The sequence below is a fragment of the Rutidosis leptorrhynchoides genome, chromosome 1, assembly GCF_046630445.1.
Source record: "Rutidosis leptorrhynchoides isolate AG116_Rl617_1_P2 chromosome 1, CSIRO_AGI_Rlap_v1, whole genome shotgun sequence".
Lineage (NCBI taxonomy): Eukaryota > Viridiplantae > Streptophyta > Magnoliopsida > Asterales > Asteraceae > Rutidosis > Rutidosis leptorrhynchoides.
In genome coordinates this window covers 145,112,501-145,126,770 of record NC_092333.1, presented here as the reverse complement: position 1 = coordinate 145,126,770, position 14,270 = coordinate 145,112,501, and the positions used below count along the sequence as shown (strand labels likewise).

Below are 14,270 nucleotides of genomic sequence, written 5' to 3'. Positions count from 1 at the left end.
TAAACTAAAGTTTTGTCATTGGCCACCTCAAATCTTAGTTTCTTTGACTAATAGTTTCAGCTTTTAGACATCATTTCATAGTCTTGAGTTGACAAGCCTTGCTTGCTTTTTGACCAAGTATTGTGTTCTTATTTGTTTCTTCTTAAGCAGGTGTGTTGTTTGATAGGTTTTGGAATGTGGAATAGGTTCGAAAGTGTTATTGTATATTTGTTTATGGGTGGGTTATTAGGAATGGAAAAAGTTATCTAAGGCACTACATGAATCCCATCAAATTGGGGTGTTTAACATAATCTTCCGTCTACAATTGTGGATCTAGCCCGGTGTTTAACATAATCTCATCATGAAAGTAAGAGCTTTTGTGGGTTTTAATCTTAACTCCCTACGATTTCACAAGAAATGGTTGGACATTGCAGAGGTGCAGTGTTTAGGGAAGGGTCGCATTGGATTTCAGGTAAGGGTTGAGTGGTCGGGTTCGTCTTGTTTGTTAGTTTGGTGTCATTCCTTTTTTCGTGTTGTATTCGGTTTTATTTGATTAGTTTGTCTTTTTGGTTTTTCGGGCTGTTAGGGAGGCTCGTTTATAGATAGTTGCTTTCTAGGTTCGAGCTTTCCCGTTTCTCCCGTCTTTTTTGTTTTTCTTGTTGATGGCATTTTTCTTTGGAAAACGACCTTTTTTTTTTTGTAAGCGAGGAAACCCTTCTATGAACGAGCACATTGGCTCCCCCATAGAAGGTAAAACCTCTGGTAATCAAGCTTCTCGAGCGCGAGACCTGGTACCGGGTGAACGACCTTTTTTTCTATATGAATATTCGTTTTTTTGCCAATAAAAATGGTAAGGGTTGTCTGTCAAAATAAGCTTTGGTTTATTGATTTTCTTTTCTTTTTAAAAACAGAAAATTAAAATGGATAGATCCGAAAATCTAAGTAGAGTACAACTGATACAATGTAGACCGTGAGATCTCTCTTTTACTTTGTATCATCTCTTTTTAAAGAAATAAGAAAAGGAAAGCATTGAGCAATTTACACCCTTCCATGCCTTCTGTTACGTTTAACATGGATCGAATTGATCGGAGTTAAACTAACGACTAACCAAGTTTAACTCTCAACCCGAAAGCTCATAAAACAAACGACTAACTCAATTAAGAAGAAAAAGCTTTGGAATTAATCGTGCAATTGTACTGTATTGATAAGGAATTGTTACATAGTTTGAGAAAGAAGATTACATCAAGGAAAGTTGAATTGTTAATTTTTATTAATCACTACTTGAAGCAAATCGGTTGTAACAAACTACATTCTGGTTTATTAGGTTGCAACACGTTAGTAGCTTGTGGAGTTGGTTGAAATGGCCAGTGAATTGAATGAGAATATTTGGGATCGTATCAATTGCCTCTCTCTGAAAACGTTCTTGGCCTTAAGAATGAACATCAATATCAGGATAACGTTTCATCAGTTCATCCTAACTCATACATCGCACTCACCGCCCTACTTCAGTCCAGGAGGGCTTGGATGGGATTAGCCCTCATCCTTTAGTCTTCCTATTTGTCTTCACAAAGCATAACTCAACACGGATTAATTGAATAAACAAGTTGTATGCGTAGCTTAAATGATTGTAGCTTGTTTAATTAAATAAAAAAATATAGTTAAAAAAATGTGAGGAAGTATGTCATTATTGAGAGTGTTTAGTCTTGTGTTAGTCTTGGTGAAGAAATGATGATGTGGCTTTGATGTGACAGTTAATGATAGGGAGGAAGTACGTTTGGTAGTAACCTAAGTAAATATAAATTTATATGTCTAATGTTCAAGATTATTACCGTAGTTATTTTTTTGTGAAAAAACGATAACATTAAAATGAAGTTTTTTCATCAAAGATGAAAAAACAAACAGAGATACAATCGGAGCGAAAGATAACCACAAGGCTCGGAAGTAAAAAAACGAACTCTAACGCTAAATATCGAGAATAAGCTATCTAAACCCGAGTCTTGATCTAACCCGGTCACAAAGAGAAACCCGCAATCAAAGAAAGACAATCACAAAGCAACTAAACAACCTACACGAGAAACAAACAAGCCAAACACGAAACTAACAAAAAAAACAACATATCTAATAAAACAAAACAATGCCTAGATAACTAAGCTACTTTTTATTGGTATTTATAGTTGATTTTTTTTTTTTTTTTTTTTTTTGGCGAAAAAACAAAACTCATATAGAAACGAGGTTGTTTTCCAAAAGAAAACGCCATCAACAAAGAATACAAATAAACGGGGGAAAGCGGGGAAGCTCGCCACATAGAAATCAACCAACTAACGAAAACTATTTATAAACGAGCCTCCCCTAACAAGAAAAACCTTACAAACTAACCAAAACTAAAACGAATACTACAAGATAAAAACACTATCCAAACCTAACGAACCAAGTGAAATCAACCTCTAGGTCCCGCCCTTTTCAACTTGCCATTAACCGTCTCTTTCAAAATGTTCTTCCCATACCGATTCTCTATCTTATAAGATAACACATTGGCGGATCCATCTCCCGGTTCGCTCTCCTCGGCCAAACGTGTCATCATTTCATCGAATGCTGCGAAAGCCTCCACAGACATTTTTCCATTCCAGATTTTCGATGAACCACTGTCTCTACCATCTTGAGACCCACAAAACAAGTTTTGAATTGCGTCCCCGTAATCCAAGTCATCAATGTTTATAAGTACCCGAAGTGAAAGACTTATTCACCTTTTTTCTTGACCTAGACCTAGGATTAGCTTCGCTGATTAAATCTCTTGAAACATGTCTATTCAAAACACGATTTATAGCGGATTTAAAATCAGCTTGAATTTTAATGTGAATTCAGAGGTTTCATAAATAAACAAAACTAAATAAATCGGAAATGGCAATCCACTAAAGAGTTTGCTTCCTCCACTCTTCCAACTTTTAACTTCAAGCTCCTATTATTAAATTTATCATCACTTGTTCAAGCTCCTATTATTTCTTCTTTTCCTCTACTGGTATGTTCCTTCTTCTACTTGTTGTTATCATAATAATTAAATGAAAATTTCTTTGTCTTTGTTGGGGTGTTGCTCGTCAGTTTTTTGTTCTCGAATGGGTTTACAACATGGAGTATCAATTACTTGCATAAACTAGGTAAAACATAAGATGTGAATGACCCTTATTTAAAGAACACCAAGTGTTCGATGAAATGACCTAATGAAAGTAACTCTACAAATGCACTGCGACAGTTAATCTTAGATTATAATATGGTATTATTCACCTAAAAGGAGCTGAATCCATACCTTTTTGTTGGTAATTTTGTGTATCAATGCGTTTTTTACTAGTGGTATATGATGTTCATAGTATCATGATTTGTGTAGCTTGTATTGTTAATATGTGCTTACATGTTATCACAATGATTGGATAATAGATACAGTAAAAATAAAGCATGTCTACAACCAAGTCTCTTTATTTGGATGTTCCTTTTGCAGTTGTGCTATTGGTTTCAAGCTAATCATATTTGTTATAATTAATTTGTATGAAGTATATTTTTGACATGTTGTTTGGATGATATAGTTTGTTATTTATGATGTGCTCAAGTTAGACATTTGATACGTAGTACTTTGTACTATTATAGTATAATTTGCAGTATGGGGGTAGAACTATCAACTATGCACACACATTTAGCACGAGTCTTTATATCTTCATTATTTTGGTTGTCGAGCTATTCACAAAATGGCCCAGTACTTGACGTCCTGATATCTTTACAAGAGGTCTCATGTTTTAAGCCTCACTAACAACACATCTTGAGGTGGCCACGGAAAGGGTCGAAACAGTCATATGATATATCGGTTAGACCGCGTACATCCAAGTAAAAATATTTCCCCTCCCCAGGTAACCAGAGAATGGAAAACTTTATCCAAACGTTTTTTTTTTTGCTATGTATGAATTTTCTCACTTGAATTTACGAAGTTCGAAAAAATAGGTAACGTGAACAGGTAAACCTGCCTCGAAAAGATTTGGTTATGAATCTTTTTTAACTCCAATTACAAAGTTAAAAAAATATGGGTCATATAAGCTTAAATTTAGTGCACATGTCGTAAGTCCGTCTCCAGTTGTCTGTTTGTTAAGCTCCAAATGATTGCTCCTGTTGATATGCTTCTTCACCACTTTTTGTTATCTTCTCATGCAAGTATATTTATTGTGTTGAAACTAATTTAAGAAAATAAATACTAGCACCATAGTCTTGGTACAGTCCTCAAATTTTTAAGCTGATGGTTATTGGGCAAGGCTGCACGGAGTTTGTTGCTAAGTTTAAGTTGATAATAATATCTGAGTTCAACTTTGATGTAACAATTAAATTATAAATATAAGTTTTTTGTATTTGAAACTGCAGTAAGTTATCTTTCTGTCATGGAGTTGCGTTCTTGTTTTTCCTTCTTTTAGTTAGAACTTTTAGAATATGCCTATTTATATCATCCAATGTTCCTCATGACCAAAGAACTTAATAATAAGACGATAATAATGCTATGGAATATTAATTCGGAAAAGCACTATTTTAAACTCAGGAGCAATGACATCAGAAGTGGGGAAATTAGGAGACAAACTGATACTTCGAGGCCTAATGTTCCATGGTTATCATGGAGTGAAGCAGGAAGAAAAGAAACTCGGTCAGAAATTTTTAATAGACGTAGATGCATGGATGGATCTTCGAACTCCTGGTCTGTCTGACAACATGTCTGATACAGTCAGTTACACCGACATCTATCGGTAACAGTTACCTTTATATCGTTAAGATATTTATGATTTTCCTACCTTTTTTCACTATTCAGCTGATTATATAATTTCCCTTCTCATTTATATTTTCGTGTTGAATGTAACAGCATTGTGAGAACAATTGTAGAGGGTCCTTCCCAAAACTTATTAGAATCAGTTGCTCAACTTATTGCAACAACTACTTTGAACAATCATTCACAGATAACTGCTGTCCGTGTGGTAGTTGGAAAGCCTCATGTTGCGGTTCCTGGTCCCCTGGACTATTTAGGTGTGGAGATCATTAGATATAGAAGCACTGATATGCCTGTTTAAGAGTGTTTTACATTAGGTCTTGCTGTGCAAACCTTATGTCAGATGGCATTATGCTACCGATTATTATGTTAAAGCTTGTTTTTATCTAATTTTGTCTTGCATTGTCACGCTGAACAAATTTTGATGCGAATGTTTTGTTCATTGGGTTAATATGTATCGAGTATTGACTGAACTTAGTTTTCGATCATAAGAAATTTGTGTTTTGAGTATTGCTTTTTGAGAAATCTAGTTCAGGTGGAGTATGTATCTATCCATGCCGAAAAAGGAAAGTTCTGGTTGATTTGGTTCATGTAAACGTTGTATGATAATGTGTATTGATCATAGAATTCAAAAGCAATTTATTTGTTCCACCGGTTATGGAAATGTTACGATACCTTCTTTGTTTTTAAATTACTTCTTAATATATAACCGATTCGAAAATCAACAAGTACAACCTATAAAAAAAAAAAAGAATATCCAAACAAAGCCATAACAAATGGCACAGATAAACTAGCCTAAATCAAAATACAGACAACATGACGAAACTAACTGATTATGAAAATAAAATAATGCTTAACAAGTTAACAAACGGATAAACTAGGTAATAACATAACTCCTAAATATCAATAAATTTATGTAATGAAAAGGGATATAATATAATAACATAACTCCTAAATATCAATAAATTTATGTAATGAAAAGGGATATAATATAATATAATGGATCTTTCCGTGTTCAACACTGTAAAGTTGAAACAATAATACAGATGTTCTATAAAGGTTAATGAATTTTTTAAAAAAAATCAAACACACACCCAACACGCACCCTAACCGGTGGCGGATCCGGGGAATTTTTTCACCGGGGCCGAAATTTTTTTCTAAAACGTAGAGTTTTTTTTGACAAAATATGAAAGTTTTGGGGCAAAATATAGAGTTTTTTGAGCAAAATATAGAGATTTTTGGGCAAAATATAGAGATTTTTGGGCAAAATACAAAGTTTTTGGGACAAAATATGAAGTTTTTGAGACAAAATATGAAGGTTTTGGGACAAAATATGAAGAGTTTGGGGCAAAAAAAAAAAAATCCACCGGGGGCAAAATCGATAAACCGAAAAAATTTACACTAAAAATTGCAAATCTACTGGGGGCGAGTGCCCCACCCTGACCCTTGATAGGTCCGCCCCTGACCCTAACACAATTTTTTATACAAATATATACATAATTTATAACCCATGACCTCCTCAGCATGCCACCTCAATACCGTTCGGTCAATGACACTTTGATAATAAAGTTAATGATATTTGGGCGACTTCAACGGCATCCCCTTCACCTTGTGTGTTGGGGCTGAGAGTTAGGTCATGGGTTCGAGTCTCGCTCTGTCCATCCTATTAATTAATCTGCCTGAAATATGAATATCCAGATTGAACTCATGGGGTTTTCTCCCGAATCCATTCAGGATTCAAACTCGGTTCGCCTGCCCTTCAGGATGGTTAAAGGATCGGTTCTTGTAATGCGATCCGGGTTTCCTCCCGAACGCGCGCGTGTGTGTGCAAATGATAAGTGTCGTTGAGATAAATGATACACTGATGCAAAACTTGCCGTTAAAAAAAAATGTTAATTTGGTGTTATATCATATATCACGGAATATGGCGTGTCTCGCTACATTATTAAAAAAATTGGCATGCTACAAATAAAATAATACGGACTTTTTAAATATTTTGTTTTCAATTTTAATTCTATACATTTTTGTTTTTTGTTATATACGAGCAACATTTAATAAAGTAAAATTATATGAATGAAAACACATGTAAAGCACAATCCATCTTAAGGGGATAGATATCTCAAAGTAGCATTCCCTTTATGAATTATATATAGAAAACTTGCAGGTTGCATCTAGTTGAGGGTGAAAGACGGTCGTTTATGTATGAATTATATATATGATTTAATTTTATTTCTATTTTATGTATTATCATTGATCATTAATTCAGAAGTTACAGAGGTTAATTAACTTGACGGTATCGAGTTGCTACTCTGACTTTGAAGTCATGAGATATATGACGTGGCAATGATAAGAAAGTTATTTTACCACCGAACTATTGAATGAGTGGTAATAAGCATCAGTTTGTTCTGGGTCCGTATCCTTGAAAAAAATAGGCGCGAGTTCAAATCTTGGGGGGAGTTTTCTCCAAGGTTGTGCCTCTGGTATCCTTCAATCCGTGCTAGCCAAGCAGTTAAGCTAAAACATTTTGGAACACTTTGCGCGATGATGCGAGTAGTTTCTTTCTAACGAATGTGTGGTTGGCAAATTCAAGGATTCTATGCCAAAATTATCGTTATATAGAGTTATTTTGAATTATTGTAAATAATAAATAATAAATAATAATAATTAAATGTAAATAGTAATAACTGAGGTTAAACAAATATCATTAACTTTTTCTTGAAGCTTACTATACTTTGTACCGATACCCATTTTTATTTATTTTTTATTAAACATTATCAAATATAAATTGATAAATCACATTATATAAAGAGAAAGGTGCTCCATAGGTGGTTATAAAGTCTGTTTCCAGAGAGCGCGAGAGGCAAAACCAAAACAAAATAACAATAACCATGGGTTGGGTATGGAAAGATGATGACGATGATCATACGTCCGGCGAAATAAACCCTAGATCTGAATCTGTATGCTCCACCAGGAAGATTATATCTTCGCAGTGCACAACTGAAGAAGTTGAACCTGGTAAATTCATCAAAAAATGCGAAAAAACTGAACAACTTCTAAAAGATTGCGTCGGAAGGTAAATTTTGTTACGATTTGAGTTTCGATTATAGATTTCAGTCTCTTTATTGATGTATTTATTGATGTATTTAAGCACTGGATTCCTTATTTTGTTTGCTTAACGTTAGGGTTAGGGTTAGGGTTAGAGTTAGGGTTAGGGTTAGGGTTAGGGTTAGGGTTTCTATTTATAATTTTAATATACGATATATGATTAATTAGAAGTTTAAGGTTTGTGATATGGTTTAATTAGAGGCATGATATTCTTTATACTTTATTCTCATTTTTTTTTTTTATATATTCTGGAGTTGTATGGATAGTATAAGATAGGAATAGAAATTGTTAAAAAGGAGAAATGTCTACTTATTTTCTATTTTTTCAATTAGATAAGAAAGAAAAATAAACAAAAATAAATGGTTTAAATTATATCCATATAGGTAGTACAATACATTCTAGTACAGTGATATTTATTAGCAATTTAAACGGTTTATTAGAAAAAAGACACTACGGGGATGTTTACTTTTTTTCTTTCTGAATTTGCTTATGTTACCATTTGTCTCTTAATGAGAAGATGTATCTGATTCTATGTCTCCTAGAAACAGACCAAACTTCAGATTCAGATTAAGTGGTAAAGAAACAATAATTTTACATATTGAATTAAGAGCTGTACAAAAACAACAAACACATCATTAAGTGGAAAGTAAACTCTATGTTACAATATCATCATGAATAAATGAGTCACATATAGTAATTTCTTCACCAATTCTCCCAATTTTAAACAGACCAAACACAGATTAAGTAATAAATAAATAATAATTTTACTTATTGAATTAAGAGCTGTACAGAAACAAACTGATCATTAAGTGGAAAGTAAACAGACTCTACGTTACAATATCATCATGAATAAATGAGTCACATATAGATAGTTTCTTCACCAATCCTCCCAATTTTGGACGTAAAGTACTCATAACAAATTACTATTTAACATTTTCATACCTTTCATTCCTTTCTTTTCTAAAAAAACTTGAGAATGCATGGTGTGAGTTAGCTACTTATGTACTTAGGATATTTTTTGTTAAGTGTAGTGCAATAAAGCTAGATTAGTACTCCGTATTATATAGTCAGTGGTCCGTATGCTATAAAGTTGGAATGATAGTTCAATGTATTGCTGTTACTAAAAAATAACAAGTAGTTATAGCTACGAAAAACGATTACCGTTGCTAGGGATGGTATAATAGGTTGGCATTGGCATACGAGACCTCCTCATAGGAATTTATATAATTATATATTTGGTTGGTCTAGTTGTATAGCTTAATAGTGTTACTACGTTAGAACAAAAATTGGTAATTTTGTGGATTTCGCATAATTGAAGGTGAGTTAGTCTTTTTAAGTTGCTCATTTAACACATTTTCTATCTGCGCAGGCCACCTGAGGTAGTGCAGTCTAACAAAGAATACACAGAAGAAGACGTAACAAACGAGATGAAAAATGCTTCTTTCTCAACGCAATCATCTGAGCTTGCGCCGTTCAACTTCCCTGGACTACGCAGTGATATGGAAGCAATCGAGCGTAATTTGTTTGGCAACATGGAACGTTTTTTTGAGGCTGCTGAAGACATGACAAAAGGGTTATTTGGTATGTTTGGGTCTCCTCATTCATACGATGGACAAGATTCTAACTTCACCATCTTTGGGTCTCCTCGTTTAAATGATGATACCAAACCTTCTTCAAAACGGAGTGTACCCATTGAACCTTCTACAAAACCCGAAGCTCGTGATGGACATGTTGATATTTCAGGTTTGGCTAGGGAGGTTTGAAGTGTTGATGGTCTTTTATATTACAATCATGATGATGCTTGTTTGTCCAGTTTTGGAATAAATTCAAACTTTATGTACTTATATGAAACGTACGCGTTGGAAGTTTTAATTTCTCTTAACAGCATTATGATACTTTCAGTTTTGAAGAGTTATGTTTTTATCAGTTTTTGAAATATGGCTGTGTGTTTATAGTAGAAGATAGTTTTGATTAGTAATTACATCATACACTATACACAATTACAATAAATCTTTACTTCTAAACCATATATGAAAGCTGAAAGTTGCATGTAATTTCGAGTACTTGGTCTGGACGCTTGGATCTAAATGATCCTATAACTGTGGTTTTTGTTTGATCATGCATCAAACCAGGTCCTAACCAGACTTTCGATTCAATCATGTATCTGCGTTTGGGGTTTGAACGCCCTTTTTTGTTGCTAGGTTTGGTCTAGAACTCATATGAAAGTTAAGGATGGGATCTAACTGCAATGTCTTTATTCTTAGCAGTTCCTGTCTTATGGTTCAAGATACTAGATGATGAGCATAAAGCACTAGGGGAAATTTTTGTGTCGATACAAATCGAAAGTCAAGGTCAAAAGTCAATGGTATTAGTTTTAAGTGGTTGATCATGACTTTCAAAGTATACAAGTGATGAAGTGACCTATGACGGGGTGCACATTAGTTGCATTTTGCCAATTTTACCTTTCCAATTGATGCCATAAATGATAGTAACGTGATATCGATATGATTTTAAGATTTCTTTGTTCGTGAATTTATTTTTGTAACATATAAGACCAGTTTTAACGGTGTGTCCGATTTCATCCGGTCAGATTATGTGGCAAAACTGACGAAAATTGATGGCTTATAACGGGGCGTCAGTTTCGTTAGCCCACGACGTCAGTTAGACATCTGATAAAAAAAAGATTCAGTCACTTCCTTTAATAAATATATATATTTTTATTATAATTTATTTTTTTCCATCCAATTTCTATTAAGATTTTACCATCATCCTACCCAATATTTGACAAAAAAAAAAAAAAAAACCTTACACAACGGTTAAAAATGTCAAAACTCCAGTGATATCATAGACACAATTAAAAATGTTCTAAGTTCCATTAAAATGATTGGGTTACATTTATTTAGTTACAAAATAAATGAAAAAACTAAAAAACATCTTACTAGAAGTTGTCTCGAATATAATATACCTTCCAAACCCTAGCTGCTCCGGAAGCTATTCCCTCTTAAACTCAAAATTTTCCGACGCCGTAATATTAAACTTTCTCTGACAGCGCTTAATCTGGTTGTGCAAGCGTGTCTTTTCCATCATGGGAAAGAATTCTTGAGGAAAAAAGAAGAAAAATATTCCCTCTACGGCGACTACTACAACTAGGGTTTTACGCAATCGAAAGATCGGTGGAGAGTCGGTTGATACAACACGAGACATGGATGATCAGGATGAATCTTCTTCGGAATCCAATGACGATCAGCTGTCTGATCCTGTGAGACCCATGCCCAATAAAAACCCTAGCGATGATAATATTGTGTCAGTGGGTAACGCAGGTGGTGATCAAAATAAGATGGGAACTGACGAGTGTTCGAAATCATTGAAAAGTGATGTTGTGTCACACGAGCCTCAAGTTTCGACTAAGAAGAATGATTTGCTTGATCTTGTGATGACCCGGGAATTTCCGATCAAATTTAAACTTTAATCTTTATATGTTCCCGACACGATAAGCAAATTCTGTAATGTTGAGTCTCGAAAAGTTTTGAAATCCATATTCATGTAATCAATTACCCTTTGACCATGCCTGACGATTCACGAACATTTTTGTGTATATAGATATGTATATATAATATATACTTGGTAATTGAAAACGTTAACAAGGTATTAGATATAAAATACTTTACAAGAACGTATTCTGTTTCAATAAAAGTTATTATCGACGAGATTAAAAGATAATATCATATGGTTGAATTATCAGATACATTGAATTATGATTACGAGTCTCTGTTATGAGGTCCACGTTGATTTGACAAATCATTTCTTTTTGACGGTATTCGGAATAATAATAAAGTGATTTTCAAATGAGAACAAAGTATCACTTATCTAGTGTCAGTCAAATGTTAGTGGAGAATTGAATTTCATAATACTTGATTAATCTATTCTTCAAATGTGCGAAAACGCTTTACGATAGAATAGAACTCGAATATTTAAGATATCTGTGATTGAATAATGTGAGATGAAATATTGGTTGTAGATAACTCACAACGTGTATTTAAAACGTGTTTACAAATATTGAAGATACATACATAGTTTCAAATTAGGTAACACGTGATTCGATTGATATTTAGATATGTCATCTAGGACGTTTGATAAATGTTGGCGCATAAATGGATTACGCCAGATTAAATTTTAAAGTATAAACAATACGTGTTATATTATTTTCTAAACGAAATTTAAAACGAACTTTGAAATGCAATTAAGTTGTGAAAATTTTAATATATCATTACATAAATATTTTCTGTTATTTATGTACAAGATATTATTTTAAAATGAAAATGTATATATATTAATTTAGTCATAAAACGTCCTGATTTAAAATAATATAGCTTGATAAACAACGAGTCACTGATTTATAAAAGTAAATGACCACAACGCTCAATTTTATAAGTTACATTTTTTATAAGGTAATTTATTGAGTAAGTCAAATTATTGATAAAGGTGCACATCGCGTAACGTAAAAGGCTAGTTTTCTAAACGTACGAAAGTGCGCTCGAAAAACCGAAAGTGGTACATGAGTCGTGAGACCACGACCGTGTCATTTTTGTAAAAATTATATTTTTACCATGAGCATAAATATAATATAATATTTAATTAATTCTAAAGATTAAATATAATATATATTTTAATATATCAATTCACGTAACATGTATGTAATATATGGTAAAAGGAGTGTCGGCATGGAAAAAAGAGTGGATACCAGCTGGAATTGAGCTCCATGCGATCGCATGGGCTCTCCCCACAACAACCATGCGATCGCATGGCTTGTAAAGTGAGGCCACATATATATAAAGCAACGAACTCGTTCACTCTGTGCACACTCTTAAATTTCTTCATTTCTCTCTATATTACCTATATTATACTCCGTAGGTAATTATTTATTTTATTTATTATTATTATTAATATTAATAAAGATTATTATTATTAATCTAAAATATTATTATTAGTAGTATTAAAAATAGTATTAGTAGTATATTACATAAAATACTACGACATGGGTACACGCGAATTAATTCAGAACACGTTTTGAGAGAGGGATAGGGCTAAGGAAATTATGGGTTATAGCTATAGAGGTGATGGGTAATGTTCTTGGGTATGCTCGTGAGGTCAATTTGGTAATTATCGTCTCCGTTGCGTCTACGTACTTTCCTACGTTGAGATCTACGATTATTTAATATTCCGAGTTTCGGTCACATTACGATGAACAACTTTATGTGCTGCTAATGTGAGTTTCATTTGCTCCTGTAATGACTCGGGAATTTCTGACTAAATTTAAACTTAATCTTTATATGATTCCGACACGATAAGCAAAATCTGTAATATGGAGTCTCGTAAATTTTGGAACTATGTTTATGTATTCAAATACCCTTTGACTATGCTCGTCGATTCACGAACAATTATTTGTAAATAAATATGTATATATGTATATATATATATATATAAGTAATTATAATAGTTTGAAATTATATAATATAATTTAAACATTTGAATTAAATACGTAAAAGGTGATACAAAATAATATACAGAATAATTAAATTGCTATTAAAATATATATATATATATATATATATATATATATATATATATGTATATATATATATATATATATGTATATATGTATATATATATGTATATATATATATATATATATATATATGTATATATATATGTATATATATATATATATATATATATATATATATATGCACATGGATGCTATATCTAATTAATATTATAGGTATGAGATATATAAGTACTAAACAATTCATATGTGTTATTATGCATAATGGATATTATTAAATACTACATACTTAATAATATGTTAAATCATATATTACATTACTAAGAGATAAAATATAATTCCCATATTTATAATATTAGTACTTTCATTAATATAAAGATTTATATTAAAATCAGTATTATTAACACTAATAAAATGATTACATATAGATTTTGATACATGTAATTTAATACATTATTATAATTAGCTAATACTAATCTCAAGATATAATATATAAAAATGAGATTTAAAAAGAATAATTTTTTTTTTAATATTATAAATATTATTCTCAATTATTATTATTATTATTATTATCCTTAATAATATTAATTGTATTATTAATATCATTATTATTCTTATAGTTATTATTAATAGAAAATAATACAAAATATTATTATTGTCATATATAATTATTATCATTATATGATTCTTGTATCATTATTATTTATTTTTATTATTAATATAATTATTATTATTATTATTATTATTATTATTATTATTATTATTTATTAATATTATTAATATAATTATTATTATTATTTATTAATATTAATTATATAAAATATAAAATTAAGGAAT

General features: G+C 31.9%; 2 protein-coding genes across 2 annotated transcripts; both read left to right on the top strand.

Annotated features, from left to right (window-relative positions):
- The first annotated feature begins 2,830 nt into the window (after positions 1-2,830).
- On the top strand, positions 2,831-5,380 carry LOC139866120 (dihydroneopterin aldolase 2-like). The gene is made up of 3 exons (XM_071854257.1): positions 2,831-2,995; positions 4,547-4,748; positions 4,862-5,380. The coding sequence occupies exons 2-3, from the start codon at positions 4,552-4,554 to the stop codon at positions 5,064-5,066; spliced, it is 402 nt and encodes a 133-aa protein (XP_071710358.1). The 5' UTR covers positions 2,831-2,995; positions 4,547-4,551; the 3' UTR covers positions 5,067-5,380.
- A 2,215-nt stretch (positions 5,381-7,595) lies between these two features.
- Positions 7,596-9,779, top strand: LOC139866115 (fra a 1-associated protein-like). Its single transcript, XM_071854255.1, has 2 exons — positions 7,596-7,838; positions 9,240-9,779. Exons 1-2 carry the CDS (start codon positions 7,654-7,656, stop codon positions 9,631-9,633), a joined length of 579 nt encoding a protein of 192 aa, XP_071710356.1. The 5' UTR covers positions 7,596-7,653; the 3' UTR covers positions 9,634-9,779.
- Positions 9,780-14,270: the final 4,491 nt, after the last annotated feature.